The sequence below is a fragment of the Mauremys mutica genome, chromosome 1 (genome assembly GCF_020497125.1).
Source record: "Mauremys mutica isolate MM-2020 ecotype Southern chromosome 1, ASM2049712v1, whole genome shotgun sequence".
NCBI classification, from domain to species: Eukaryota; Metazoa; Chordata; order Testudines; family Geoemydidae; genus Mauremys; species Mauremys mutica.
The window spans coordinates 340,030,514-340,045,100 of NC_059072.1; the positions used below are offsets into that span (position 1 = coordinate 340,030,514).

Sequence of the window (14,587 nt, forward strand, 5' to 3'; positions counted from 1 at the left end):
GCAACAAGCACTCCTGTTCTTTTTGCGGATACAGACTAACACAGCTGCTACTCTGAAACAAAGGATATCGGTTATTCTGAAGGACAATTTGCAAAAACTCTCTCTCCTGCTTTTATTTAAAAGTTACTCTTTCTATATTAATTTGCCATTTGTTATGGTAGAATGGGCTGTAATAGGAGATTAGGTTGATGGAGTGTATGTTGGAAGGGAAGAAAAGGCTGGAAAAGCATGAAGGACTGTTGCTGATTCTTTATTGTTATTTATCGTCAGGTTGATAACAGGCGCAGTGATGAATAGTTGGACCAATACAATTGAGTTCCACTGTCTCTGGGAATTTTTACAAAACTCATCCAGTTAAGCTGACTGTGAAACCAAAAGTTGCAAAATTGTTGCCCATAATCAGCAGCCTTGTATGCCTCACCTGATTGATTCCAAAGGCTCTTACAGCCAAATCTTGCAGTTCTTACTTAACCAATTAAGTACTCCTAAGTACAACATGCTGTGAGACAGACCCAGGGATTCAGACATCTTACCTAAGGTAAGTGGACAAGTTGCTAATCAATCGCACATTTTCCCTTTAAAGCTTATTAGGACCCTGATCCTGAAGGTGGACTCCTACTTCCATGCAGAGCCTCGCGGAAGCCAAGGGGCACAAAGACCTGTCCATGTTGGATCCAATTATAGGATTAGGTTATAGGTTAAGGTTGAAGGTGTGAAAGCTTCCTGGGGACCCCTGGACATGACCTCAGCTCTCCTTTAACCACCACCAGAAAGGATGATCCCAGCAAGGAACGCTAAAATAAATGCCTGTGCTGCGCGTATCACTCCTTTCTCAAACATAGGCAGCTGAGCTGAAGACATTCAAAAACAAATGGAAGATCTGGTTAATGTTTAGATCACTTCCCAAGGACTCGGCAGTGGCTTTTCAGAACAGACACTGATTACAGTATAATTCTGTCACTTGGGGATTCTTCTCTCACTCACATCTATGGCTTTAGCCCCTTAGTCAGATTGTGCCTGGTTTTCTTGGACAAGTGAGAAGCATGTCCAGTTTTGTGATTACTATCATTGTTTTTAACCACTTGATGACAGCTTGCAAAGCTCTCACTGGAATTCAGAACAGAGAAACCTTCCACTCCAATAGCTCATTTGAGATACCAGATGGAATTCCACCTACAGAAATGATAGCTGGGAACACATGGCGTATTATTAGCGTTTATGTAGCACCACAGGTGCATGTGTGGCATTTAACAGACAGCAAACTGACAGATTTCTGCTTTTAGGCATTAACAGATGAAGTTAGACATAATACTGCATGTGATGATGAACGGGGGAGTGGGAGAGGAGGATGAGAAGGAGAGCAGCAATAGTCAGAAAGTCTGATATGATTTTATTGCTATGTATGGGTCTGTTCAGCGTCACGACCAGTACTAGGGTCAACAGTGGGGACTAAACTTAGGACCCCCAAGTGTAAAAGTAGCTCAACCACTTCAGCTACATCCTTAATTCCTCTAGCTGAGACCTATAGAATCTGATCTGTGGACCAGCCATCAGACAGAATCTGATCTGTATGACCACTAGGCGGCCATATGCACTTTAGCCATTTATTAGTGTAATATGTTAAAATATTGTCCTGTGTCTAGAATAAAAAGGTGAGGTGGATGTCTGTGTAAGGAGAGTCACACACCAAGCACATACCTTTGTTCTTCCCAGTGGATCATTCTAGAAAACACACACACAGTTTATGAATGCCATTAAGGAACCTTGTGTTGAAACAACACCATTAAGTCATTATCCCACTTATCTGCCTCCTGGGAAAACAACAGAATCAACATATACAGGCTCAGGAAAATCCATTCTCCCAGGGGCAGAGAAATTTTAGCTTGGTGAGAGGGGCTGGAGATGCTTCTATTTCTCTGGAAGGGAGGAGGGAGAACAGCCACCAAAAACCAATCATTTCTTTAACCGGAGGGGGAGCAGAGCAGTTGGAGCTGCAGCATTTTCCCCCAAGGATGGGGGGAATGGATCTAGCTTTCCCTGCTCGTAAGCTGGGGAGGTGCTCCTCCCTTGTTCTGTCCCTCCCTAATAAACTCCTCTTCTCTCTCTGTCTCTTTCTTATTCTTTCCCCCGCTCTCATTTTCTTCCCTGCAAATATGCTGCTCCCCTCTCAGAAAGAGTTTCTCTTCTGCTGTATGTTGGAGGTCTGTGTCATTTTATTGATCTCATGCACGGTTGTGTTTCCTGTCTGCTTTAAGACGGTGCATATGCATGATGGATAGTCTTCTGGGAAGACAGGAGTTCTTGGTAACACTTGACAGCATCCCATCTCTTGATCATATTTTGTAAATTAATCCATTCAGTAAAAGAAATTGGTTTAATTCATGATTTAACTCAGCTGTCCATCTTTGTTAATCAATCTGAGATGAACTTCTGCACTTTGACAACCAAAACTGTTACTCTGGTAAATACTCTCAGACATTGTCTGGCTCTAAAATTTTGCCTCAGTGCAGAAGCCCAACAAAAGGCCTTTAGGTTGTTTAAGTGAAAGGTAATTAGTACATAAGACTTGCACTGGATTCCTGTACCAGGGTGAATTTCACCCATGAGCCTACATTCTGCAAATGGATCCAAGTGGGTGCATTCCTGTTTCCACACAGATCCATTTTCAGGAAGCAGCCCTTAGTAAACTGCCAGGAAAATCCATTTATTACCCAGGATCCCCACCTGGGTAATAAATCTCCTTGTTTGGCTTTCCGTTTTTACAATCAAGGGATCAGAAATGTTACCACTGATGTAGAGAAACTCACAAATATTAACAGACAAGTTTTGGTAAGTGTTTGCTAATTATTTATCTCCCTGGCATAGCCTGCTCCAACTAGATGGTTCCTTTAACTAATACAAGTCAAACATTGAGCCTTGCACTTTCTCTTGGTTTATAAATGTCAAATGTTATCCTCATTCTTTCCATTTAGACAGTAGTGCTGGAAAAGGAGGCACATTGTAGAAAGTTACTCAGTGCACTCACCACTAATTCCTCCACTTTTCTGGCTGTTCCTAAGCCTCACACATCACCACCACAACAGCACATGTAAAGGAGCTTCCAAACAAAGGATGAAAGGAAAGAGAAACCATAGCTCGGCCCTTGTGTCCAATAATGCCACTGCCCACACTAGCCTGGAGCTATCACTTACAGAAAGCAAGGACTGTGCTGTTGTTGTCTGGACTTTGTACAGTGATAGAAGCAAGAAGTGGTTTAGAGAGGTGGGACAGCTCTTTGTATACTCCCCCCCAATCTTTACCTGGGAAACTTTGCAGGACTAGCCATAATCTGACCCTTTACTTAAAAAAAAAATTATTTACGAATATCAGACAGATTAAGGAGAAAGCGTCATTTTCTGGTGCTAGCCATGCTGCGAGCAGTATAGAAAGCTGGGGGAGGGGGAAAACCCAGAATAGAGAAAAACAATGCTCAATAAATCACAGCTTTAGATAAAAATCAGACATAGAAAAATCTGAAAACTAACTGAATGATGTAATGTGCCAGACCACTTCCATTATTTTTTTTTAGCTGCAGTACCTGAGGGACTGATTTATGAGAAAAGACTAAGAGCTAAATATGCACAGCTGGGCCAAATGATGACCACAGGGCACTGATGGGCAACCTGCGGCCATTAGAGTAATCTGCTGGTGGGCTGCAAGACAGTTTGATTACATTGACCGTTCACAGGCATGGCCACCTGCAGCTCCAAGTGGCTGTGGTTCACTGTTCCTGGCTAATGGGAGCTGTGGGAAACGGTGGCCAGCACGTCCCTGTGGCCTACACCACTTCCTGCAGCTCCCATTGGCCGGGAACGGCAAACCGCAGACACTGGGAGCTGTGGGCGGCCATACCTACGGATGGTCAATGTAAACAAACTGTCTCGCAGCCTGCCAGGGGCTTACCCTGACAGGCCGCAGGTTGCCCATCACGGCTATTGGGGACAATAACCATGTAACTGAAGGGTGCAAACATGAAGGAGGGAGAGGAATAGTTTATGGTGCAATAAAAAGTTTGAGGTCGGGGGGGAATGTCATCATGACAGTGAGAACCACTAGAACATGGAGGAATCTTCCAAGAAAACTGCTGGAAGCCTCATTTCTTGGGTCATTTAAAATTGGCAGGTCAAAGCACAAGGAACTACACCATAGGGAAAAATCCAAGAGGCAGGGGATTGGAGAGGTGACCTAACTTTGAAAGTCTTTTCTCTCTCTGATTTGAGTTGGCTTGTGTGCTCATTAGAGCAGCCACTGCTGATCATCTGAGTAAATTGCATGCCAGACTCATACATGCTGAAACCTGTACCTTGTCGCCACATCTTTCTCTCTTTACAAAAGTTACGGCTGGCTGGTGTGCTGAGCTTATAGCAAAACTTGAAAGGAGGGTCTAAGGAAGACAGTAATAGTTTGTCCTTGCTTCTCATTCCTTGCACATTAGAAATACCTTGAAAACAGACAGACAAATAGATTTAGTTAGGAATACACCTGTACCTCGATATAACGCTGTCCTTGGGAGCCAAAAAATCTTACCGCGTTATAGGTGAAACTGTGTTATATTGAACTTGCTTTGATCCACTGGAGTGCGCAACACCCCCCCCCCCACCTAATGCTGCTTTACCGCGTGATATCCAAATTCGTGTTATATCAGGTGGCGTTATATTGAGGTAGCGGTGTACCTTTTGCACAGGATCATCATCCTCAGACTGAAAGCCCATTTGTGCTAAGTCATTTCATGGCTGACATTTATTGTTCCCATCCACCTTTTTATTAATAGTGACTGGGAGGTTTCTTGTTTCATCCTGTTTTTAAATGGCTTCAAGATGCTAAGAGAAAAGTAACAAAGATGAGTCACCTGAGCGCTCGGCCCAGAACTCTCCATGATCACTACCTTTCCCCCATGCCATCTGTGACACCATTTTAAGCAGATATTCTCACCTTATTGCATGACTCCTTGTGCAATGGGGAGCTGTAGGGGCATCACCTAGAGTATAGTTATGCAACGCTGTAGAAAATACTAGAAAATTAATTAATATGTTAGAAAGTGTTGGAAATAAGGATGACTGTTCTGTTTTACTGATAAAAGTACTACAAGATAATCATCAAAACAATCAGGCCAATAGATTAGATTAAATACACTGCACAACTGTGAGACTACAAACATTGTGATTTCTGCAATTGAACATGTTACATGAAAAGGAAATCAGGGGTTTTTGTGTGTGCATGTGTGGGGGTGGCAATTTGAAATGAACATTGTTTAATTTAGTATCTCGCTTGAGCAATGATCTCAACTCCACTCTCTCCAAATAGAATTTCAGAGGTATCATACCTTATTAATGTTGTTAAATGTAATGGAAGTGAGTGAGGGAGACTGACTGTTTGCAAAGAACAAGGGTTTTAAAATAATCCTACTCATGTCTGTAAATGCTCTGGGTTTGAGGGCTCCCCAGCTGTCAACTCGAGTCTTTCACTTTTGAGTATGCTGCTGCTATGTTTATGTGAGGTCCTTCAGCGTCCCTGCTGCAGCCTGCACGGTGAAGGCTGCAATGGAGATCTGCCTCTTTACTTCTTCCCAGGCTTTGCGCTGATCTGCTTTGTTTTCTATATCAAACATGGCATCGTAGATCCCTGGGAATGACTCTCCAGCGTACTTGTTGTGGCTGCTCGGAGCAAAAATAATGTGCCTGTGGGGAAAGAGAAAAATTACTGCACATTATGAAAATAGAACAAATGTTTATTTTCTGAATAAATCCTCATCCAATGAATATATCAGCTGTCAAAGCAAATCCTTGGTATTGGGAATGCAAATAAATAGGATTCTTTTAGCAATAATGCCTGCACTATATAAAGCAAAAAAGCAAAAATCTAAAATTCCCATTTCTCCCCCAGATATCTTCTAAGCACACCTACGAACACACTAAATTAGTCCATGTGAATACCAGTGTCCTGGAGGAGTGGAGACAGATTATAAATGTTTTTTTCTTCCCCAGTGTTTTTGATTAAAGAAAAAAAACAAATAATCACAGTTTCTGGCAGCTGAAGAGTACTTTGAGTTAGGAAGGCTTAAAGCATCAGTAAACTGGCCTTGACAGATATTTATTCAGGAGATGTTAAAAGTACAAGGATTGTAAATCTTAATGTCTGTTTTCTCTTGCTAGACTGCTTTTTTCAGGAAAGGTGAATGTTCTGCATTATGCTGGAGTGGGAGAAGGATGTAGAAGGTTCAGCTAGTCTGCCCACAAAACAAGATTGAATGGACCAGTTAAAATGTTAGAGACCAGCAAATCTACTTTACTACTACTGCAGCGCTGCTCTTTCGCTATATTTCGTACCACTATGATCAGTCTAAGGTTAACTGTTCCATGTGTTAGGACACTCCCCCCCGCTTTTTGTTTTTTGTTTTTTTTAAGAAGCATGTTAGGGATTGATTCTACACTGCTTTGAAGTTTTGGATTGGACTTTAATGGGAACAGGATCAAATGCTCATGACCTGATCCAAAGCCCACTGAAATCAGTGAAAATACTCCTGTTAACTTTAACGGCCTTTCAATCAGGCCCTTATATATCACATCACTGAATTTTATCCTAATATTCAGACTAATTTTTCCCTTTCTTTTTCTTATCCTATTATACTTATTTATGCCCCTTTTCCCATGTTAAATAATAATTTTCCATTTTTGTTCACACTCTGCAGATACCTGTAAATCACAAGTGGTTGACATTTCTTAGAGTTCTTAGGCAAAAAACAAGTAAAGTTTGTTGTAGATAATGTTTGCCTACCTGTAGAATGGCCTGCCAGGTAAACCAAGAGGATCAATAAAAGCCCTTTCTAAAAACATGAGCTGATCATTCAATGCTCTTACAGCGATTGGGCTGAAAAGAAAGCAACAGAGGTCTGTCTTAGCCTCAGAGTACTTTGAACATGTGCATCCTGTACTAAAACTTTCACAGCTTCAATACATGTCTAAACACAGCTTGTAGAATTTAATGAGTACAACACCTGTGAAGCCAATCACAGTTAAGTCAACAGATCAATGTCGAGCTACCCTGAGGATCTGGCACATAATGTGGAGGTTCTGTAAGGCTGTTCTTAGGTGCTAAGGAATGTACTGTAAGAAGGAAAGGATAATTAAATACTTTCTCCCAAGCTGTCCCTTATACCTGAAACTCTCTCCCACTGTCATGTTCAAGACAATCACTCCCTCTCCATACAATTCTTTTTTAACACTCATTTCTTTCATGAAGCCTATCAAAGTCAAGCAACTTCAGTAAAAATGCATTTATTTTTTATATAAAAAACCTCTCAATTTAAAAATAAAAAAAGGAACTTCGTTAGAACAATTTTTGGGCTGGTCTGTGAATTGTGTTGCCTGAATTGTTTGGTGTGTTTGTTTAAATAAAAGTTTCTTGGAGCACAGACTGTGTGTATCTGTGTGTTTTGTACAGCACCAAGCACTGTACTGATGCTTAACAAATAAATAATATATTTACCAGTGGGACTGGAAACCTGTGTGCAACGTGACATACTGCTGAGCTTTGCAGTTGAATCACTAGGGCAAAATCTCAGCTACATCAGTATAAATCTGGAGTAACTCAACTGTAGTCAGTTCCAAATTTACACCAGTATAAACAAAAGCAGAATTTGGTCATTGCTTAAGTTCAACTCAAATTATGTTAATATAATTGTTCTTGAACTGAGGTATCCCATTTGATATCATGTAGCAACATTCAATAACACATAGCAAAAATTCCATCTTTGCCATATGGAATGATTAAGGTTAATAATTAGTGTTCTGATCTTAATAAAAAAAAAAAAAGACACCAAGCATTTTTAAAAAAATGCTGAAACAAAGTTTAGTTAGAGTCCATTTATTTCTACGGATATATTTCAGTGGTTCTGAAAAAAAAACAAAAAAAACAACCAACCAGCTAAACAAAAACAATCCAGCTATTTACAAATGGTGAATCTTGAAGTGTAAGCCTTATAATTGATAACTAACAGATATTCATGTTCCTAGAGTTAGGGAAAGGTGCTGCAAAAATCAAACTAAGTAAGAAAGGAGAGAACTAAGAAAGCAGCAACATTTTTATGTGTAAATGGGATGTAAAAGAAACAGCTGACCGACTACACACAGCTTTATGTGAGGACCAGATCCTCAGCGGGCATACATCCGCATGCTGCATTGAAATCTGCAGCCTTTTAGAGTTAATATGTTGCATCTTTAGCACTATAAGCAATCCTGGTACTAGAGACATGATCATCACACAAATTCCTATAAATAAGTCAAATGCTGTTAATTTATTTAAATTCAGAATGGCCACCATTAAAAAGCTATCTATCCTGGATCTGCTTCTCATTTGCAATAAGGCTCTGTTTCACCACTCTGGCTGTTGGTCAGAAAATGAGAACGTGAGTGGCAGAAAGGGACATTAGTGTAAATGAGAGTCTGGCACTCTAAGTATTAAACAGAAGACTGGATAAACATTTGTGCTTTAATGGCGACCTGATTATTATAACCCTTAAAGGGACCCAATTGGTACAACCCTCACTCCCGTTAGTGGGCACTTGTTAATGAGATAGTTTATATAAGAGCTCACAGCATGAGTGAAGGCTGCCCCACTAGGCCTGAAGAATTTAATTATTTGGTTTGATGGCTAAGGAATCTGTAGAACTTACTTATTGATGTCAACTTGCTGCAGTCTCCTGTGAAAGTCAGTGGCAGCTTCTGTAAAATTATCTGCAGCAGAGAAGAGAGCACCTGCAGAGATGGGAAAGGAAGAGCTTAACTTTGAGTTCTGTTTAGCTTTTGCCAATGAACCAACATGATCATGTTAATTCTCATAGCACAAAGAGCAAAATGAAGTGTGTGTGTGTGTGTGTGTGTGTGTGTACAGTTTAGACACTCAAACAGCAGAAATGCCCTCACTATCACATGATTGCACATGCACACTGAGAGCTGACAGAGCTCGCATGAAGATGCGGGAGTTGGTTAGTGTGGTTTTGTTTTTAAGTGTTGGGTTATTTGAAAAATTATTTTAAAAAAATAAATAAGGCCTGGTCCACACATGGATTTTGTACCAGTATAACTATACCAGAACCAGTCCGAGTGTGGACACAGTTATACCAGTATAAAGGTGCCTTATGCCAGTATAACTTATTTCCCTTCTTGTACAGGTAAGTCATTTTGGCACTATAAATGTCGATGGTATTCCTTGTATTTTTATCAGCAAGAGTTTAATTGGTGCAAAGCACTGCACTAGCTCCTATTACCTGCACTCATTTGGCTTTAGGCATTATGGGCCACACAGTAGCTTGGATAGCGTATATTTGTATCTCCAAACATTGCAGCCAGGAGGGGCACTGGGGTATGGAAACTGCCTGTCCAGGTGATGACTCCTTTTCCATCCCACAGAAATGCCAATCTATGAGTCTGCAGGGTGAAATTCTGGCTCCACTGAAGATAGGCAAAGGGCCATGCAGGGCAGGATTTAAGATTCCTTGGGCATGGTGCTCAGTTTAAGCAGGAGAAGGTTGCTGGCAGTGTGTTTTTTTTTCCTGTGAGGGACCCTCAGTATTTCCAACCCCAAGAGTTCAAAAATCTTGAGTCAGCCCCCAAAATCATGAAATTTCAAAACCAATCACGAGGGTCTTTTCTGATCGATCAATTTTGTAATCACTTTGTCTTCTGGTGTTCGAGCTTTTAGGAGTAGCTTTTTCAAGCTTTTCTCAGCAACCATCAGGGCTAGAGATTTTCATTTAAAACAAAAAGTAAGTTGAGATTTCCCCCATTGTCATGTGACTACGGCAAATGGAGCTTTGAGAAAAGCGCCAAATCTGATGAGACCCGTGATAAAAATCATAAGAGTTGGCAACTCAGCTTTGTAATTCATTCCCCCCTGATTTGTTGAGATTAGCGCACCATTGTTGAACTTCAGGGCCACAATGCAAAGCCCATTTATTTCTCTGGACATCTGGCTACGGGTGGTGACCTGGAGAGAATGGGGGTTTGTTTATTCATTCGCTCTGATTGTATGTTTGCTGGGCCTTTTGTATTATAAGAGGTTTATTTTAAGTGATATTCAAAAGGCTCTTGTGCAATTAGGCATGTGGTTTCTTTTTTTAAAAAAAATCAAAATAAAATCATTAATTAGATTGTAATCTTCTTAGGGGCAGGGACTAGTTTTGTTCTGTTTGTGCAGCACCCATCACAATGGGGCCTCGGTTCATGACAGGGGATCCTACATGCTATCACAATACAAATAATGAACAATAGAAAGAGGAAGGTTCTGGTGGAGGGCGGTACGTACCAAACGACACGCTGTACGCTGTCAGTTCCATTTGATGATTCTTTGACAAATTATAGATGACTTGAACATAGTTCCTTAAAGCCTCTGCGTAATCTCTGCAGTCAAAGGGAAGGACCACAGAGTCGGCCAGTTCAAATACCAACCCTCCTCGTACCTGTGCCACTGTCAGGTGATTCTTAAAAGTCAGATCATAAAATCTCTCCACAATCTCATAGGTCTCATAGACACTGTGGTAAACTGGGTAGCTACTGTATTTTTCCACTCTCTGGAAAAAAAAATGAATTTAAAAATGTGTTATTTATAAAGCCGGTTTGGACAGCTTGACTATCCTGCAAAACATTCCCTCTTGTGTGCCTGCATCACAGCAATCCTCTTTGTTCATATTTTCAATACTCCTCTTCATAGGGGAAGACCTTGCTTAATAGACTGTGACTTGTTATCTTATTGTAATTGTGCATGTCTCTCAATGCGGACACAGAAAGAATCAAAGCAGTCATCGTTGTAAAAAAAATCACTTCAGCATTCAAAGCTTTCTTAGAGCTACTGGCCGTAAGCAATTCTGTGTCACTATCCTGTCATTTACTTTGAACTAAATGCCTTTATGATTTGGTTGGTTCATGCCAAGTTCACAGTTATTATCACCACTATGTATGAATTATTGCGGTAATAGCCAGGCACCCAGTCCTGGAGCAGGATCCCATTGTGCTAGGCTCTGTACAAACAGAATAAAAAGGCAGTCCTAGCCCCAAAGAGCTTACAATCGTTGAATCGCAGCTGATGGTATCAGTGGGTTATGAGGGACAGTGATGAGATGGTGTGATGACAGACTTACCCAGTTTTTGCTGTAACGTGCTCTGCCTGAAGCAATGCCAAGCCGCTGAAAAAAGACTTCAAAGTCATTGCCAGAACCCAGCTTATTTATTCTTTTGACAAGAAAAGGGAACAGATCTTGAGTAAAGTATCTAAGTACAATGTTTAGTATGTTTCAAAATATTGTATTAATAAACTCCCCATTCCTGTCTCTCGCCTATTTCATCCCTTCCACCCCATTCCAGGGCATTCCCCACCACACTCTTCCTCCAAACATCTCCTTAACATAATCTCTGTCATTCCTGAGTCGTCTATCACCCACCATGTGCATCTCCTAGCAACTCTGCTGTTCACAGTGGGCCAGACTCATCACATGGAACTCAGTGAAGTTAGTGCAGGGAAGAATTTGGCTCCAAATCCACTTCCTTATTCTTGCTCACTTAAGGGCCTCTCTGACATGGAGTCTCTACTGAACCCTGGTCAATCCCTGCATCTCATCTGAGGGGGAATACAACAGCACAGAGCAGGAATCTACACAAGAGATGCGGACAGGTCTAAGGGAATAGACCCATTGCCCAGCATCTCCTAGTCACGACTTAACAGGATCAACTTTATATGTTATGAGGGGCAATCCCTGTAGATCTAAAGGGGGATAGTGCGATGAAAAGCAGCCCTGAGCCTTCTCACCCAGACAAAGCGTCTTCTTTAGGCTACAGAATCTAAGGCTTTCCATGTGGTTGGTGGTAAGGGTTAGGAGATGATGCTGTTTTGGCCCAATCCACCTCCCTCTAACTTCTGCTTTTTCCATTTGAGAAAATATTTCTATCCCTACCCAGCTAGCTGCAGAGACCTTTACTGAGAAGATTATGAGGGGCTATAGGGCTTGAGCCTTGCCTTTCAGAGAGGCACAGAAAATCACGAAGTAAGAAAGATGAAAAATGGTTGATATGACCAGACTGAAGAAAACTGTACAAAACAAAACACCAGCTCCAAAAAATTCTGGCTAGTTTTACTTCCTCCAGGCACTGAATAAAATGCAGACTCCAAGGGCTGCTAACCCTACAGAATTAAAGGTCACTGTTTCTTTTCACACACTAGTTATGCTTTCTCAGAAACAAGGCTAAAATGACAATAAAACGCTGCTTCCTACTTCTAACCATAGAACAATTACACTTAGGTCTGACTTCAACCCCAGACGGGCTATGTTGTAATTGACACCCTGCCCCAAATGTTCTGGAAGCAGATAATCCCATTTTAGCTGTGGTTTCCTAGGGAGTTAGACACATCCTGGAACCTATAAGGAATCATGTGGCTAAAGCCCGGCTATACTGACAATTTGCTCTGTCATATGTAATTCCTCCAATTCTGAGTACAGGTACAGATACACAGCTGGTGTAAATTGTCACAAGTCCATGAATCTTTGACAATTACACCACTTCTGAGGGTCTGCCCCACTATTTCTTTTAAGAGTTCAGCTTTCCATGTGGCTAGAAATACAAAGAAAACCTATTTTTCAACTTGCAGTAACTTCTGCACATATCCTTTGTCACTTACCTGGGGACATCTTTATATTCTGTAGATGGGTTTTTTTCATGCCAGCTCTCATAAAGTGATTTGCCTTTAAATCCCTCATCTGGGCTTGGTATCTAGAGAAATACATGTTAAAAAAAAAAAAAGACGGAGGGATACAATTTTAAGTGTTGTTAAGCAACAAATTCACAACCAGATATGACATAAAGTCGATTAGTTAGAACAAAAACTAAGCCACTGACTCAGGTACCATGGGCAAATCACCCAGCCTTTCTGTGCTACATTCTACTAATTTGAAAAAAGGGTGTAATGATAATTACCTATCTCACAACAGTGCAGTGAGTCTTAATTATTGTTTGTGCTGTGGTTTGTGGTGCTCAGATGAAAGGTGCTACAGACACACATAAATAATAATAATAAAGCTCATGTCATGCCTCTATTTTTAGTGTCCTCTGATTTACTCGGCAGTTTCAAAAGCTATAGGTATATTTTTTTTGAAAGATTGCTACGTTTTTATTTCTTTGTTTAAGGAATTACTCAACAATAATAACCCAGCACAGAAAAGGTATTTGCATTTACCTCTTTAGGTCAGGATCAAGATTCTTAAAGAAGTAATGTTGTGAAAGCATTTTGTCATGTATTGGCCCAGGATAGGGATGGTGTAAGTCTAGTATTGCTCAGACATTAGCAACCAATAGGTTGTGGTATCACTAGGCCTAATCCTGTGTAATTTGCAAGTGGTACTCAGTTTGAGTATGGGTTGTGGAATCAGGTTCATTGTTAGGTAATTGGGCCAACAGTTTCAAAAATGTTCTGGGTGCTCAATCTGAGATGCCTTTGGTCTGATTTGTAGAGGTGCTGAATGTGCCACAAGTACTCCTGTTCTTTTTACGGATACAGACTAACACGGCTGCTACTCTGAAACCTGAATGCATACAGTTTCCACTAGCTTTAGTGGAAGCTGTGGGTGACCCAAATCAATGAAAATTTAGACCAGAACTATCTCAAGTTGAGCACCCGAAAACTGTGGCACCCAGTGTAAGCAGACTCTTTTGAAAATTTGGTCCACTGGCTTTCAGTTGTCAGCAGTGACTATGTTGATTTGTGTGATGACATATACAAACCCCACACTGGCCTGGAAAGGGTTAATGAACTGCTGTAGGCTCAGTCAGCCTTGCCCTGCTACACCTTGGAAGGAAAGGCTAAAAGGGGAGAACCCAACCTAGTTGGGAACTGGATGGGAGGGAGAGCAGATTTCCTGCTCCCACTCTGTGAGAGAGGCATGGCTGGGACCAGGGACTGGGCGGAGTGATAAATACCCTGGAGGGTAGGGATAGGATACAGAGGGACCTAGACAAATTAGAGGATTGGGCCAAAAGAAATCTAATGAGGTTCAACAAGGACAAGTACAGAGTCCTGCACTTAGGACGGAAGAATCCCATGCACTGCTACAGACTAGGGACTGAGTGGGTAGGCAGTAGTTCTGCAGAAAAGGACCTACGCTAGACGAGCAGCTGAATATGAGTCAACAGTGTGCCCTTGTTGCCAGAAAGGCTAACGGCATTTTGGACTGTATAATAGGGGCATTGCCAGCAGATCGAGGGATGTGATCATTCCCCTCTATTCAGCACTGGTGAGGCCTCATCTGGAGTACAGTGTCCAGTCTCGGGCCCCACACTACATGAAGGATGTGGAAAAATTGGGAAGAGTCCAGTGGAGGGCAATAAAAATGATTAGGGGGCTGGAGCACATGACTTATGAGGAGAGGCTGAGGGAACTGGGATTGTTTAGTCTGCAGAAGAGAAGAATGAGGGGGGATTTGATAGCTGCTTTCAACTACCTGAAAGGGGGTTCCAAAGCGGATGGATTTAGACTTTTCTCAGTGGTAGCAGATGACAGAACAAGG

The 14,587-nt window shown here is 41.4% G+C and overlaps 2 protein-coding genes across 5 annotated transcripts in view; both read right to left on the reverse strand.

Annotated features, from left to right (window-relative positions):
* Nucleotides 1–5,050, reverse strand: part of LOC123372141 (N-acetylated-alpha-linked acidic dipeptidase 2-like) — a 57,099-nt gene extending 52,049 nt beyond the window's left edge. Inside the window, exons 1-2 of one of the 3 annotated variants that reach the window (XM_045020103.1) lie at nucleotides 4,972–5,050; nucleotides 4,343–4,859 (exon numbers count right to left, since the gene is read on the reverse strand). In XM_045020103.1, the coding sequence (XP_044876038.1) occupies nucleotides 4,343–4,460 (118 nt within the window). In that variant the 5' untranslated portion in view covers nucleotides 4,461–4,859; nucleotides 4,972–5,050. Of the gene's footprint in view, nucleotides 1–1,698; nucleotides 3,648–4,342; nucleotides 4,874–4,971 lie in introns of those variants that run through there. The other 2 variants (XM_045020098.1, XM_045020120.1) reach the window with 2 other exon arrangements.
* A 17-nt stretch (nucleotides 5,051–5,067) lies between these two features.
* FOLH1B (folate hydrolase 1B) overlaps nucleotides 5,068–14,587 on the reverse strand; it is a 66,172-nt gene continuing 56,652 nt past the window's right edge. Inside the window, exons 14-19 of one of the 2 annotated variants that reach the window (XM_045020141.1) lie at nucleotides 12,706–12,797; nucleotides 11,174–11,264; nucleotides 10,342–10,606; nucleotides 8,711–8,792; nucleotides 6,814–6,906; nucleotides 5,068–5,717 (exon numbers count right to left, since the gene is read on the reverse strand). In XM_045020141.1, the coding sequence (XP_044876076.1) occupies nucleotides 5,528–5,717; nucleotides 6,814–6,906; nucleotides 8,711–8,792; nucleotides 10,342–10,606; nucleotides 11,174–11,264; nucleotides 12,706–12,797 (813 nt within the window). In that variant the 3' untranslated portion in view covers nucleotides 5,068–5,527. The remainder of the gene's footprint in view (nucleotides 5,718–6,813; nucleotides 6,907–8,710; nucleotides 8,793–10,341; nucleotides 10,607–11,173; nucleotides 11,265–12,705; nucleotides 12,798–14,587) is intronic. The other variant, XR_006580144.1, reaches the window with a different exon arrangement.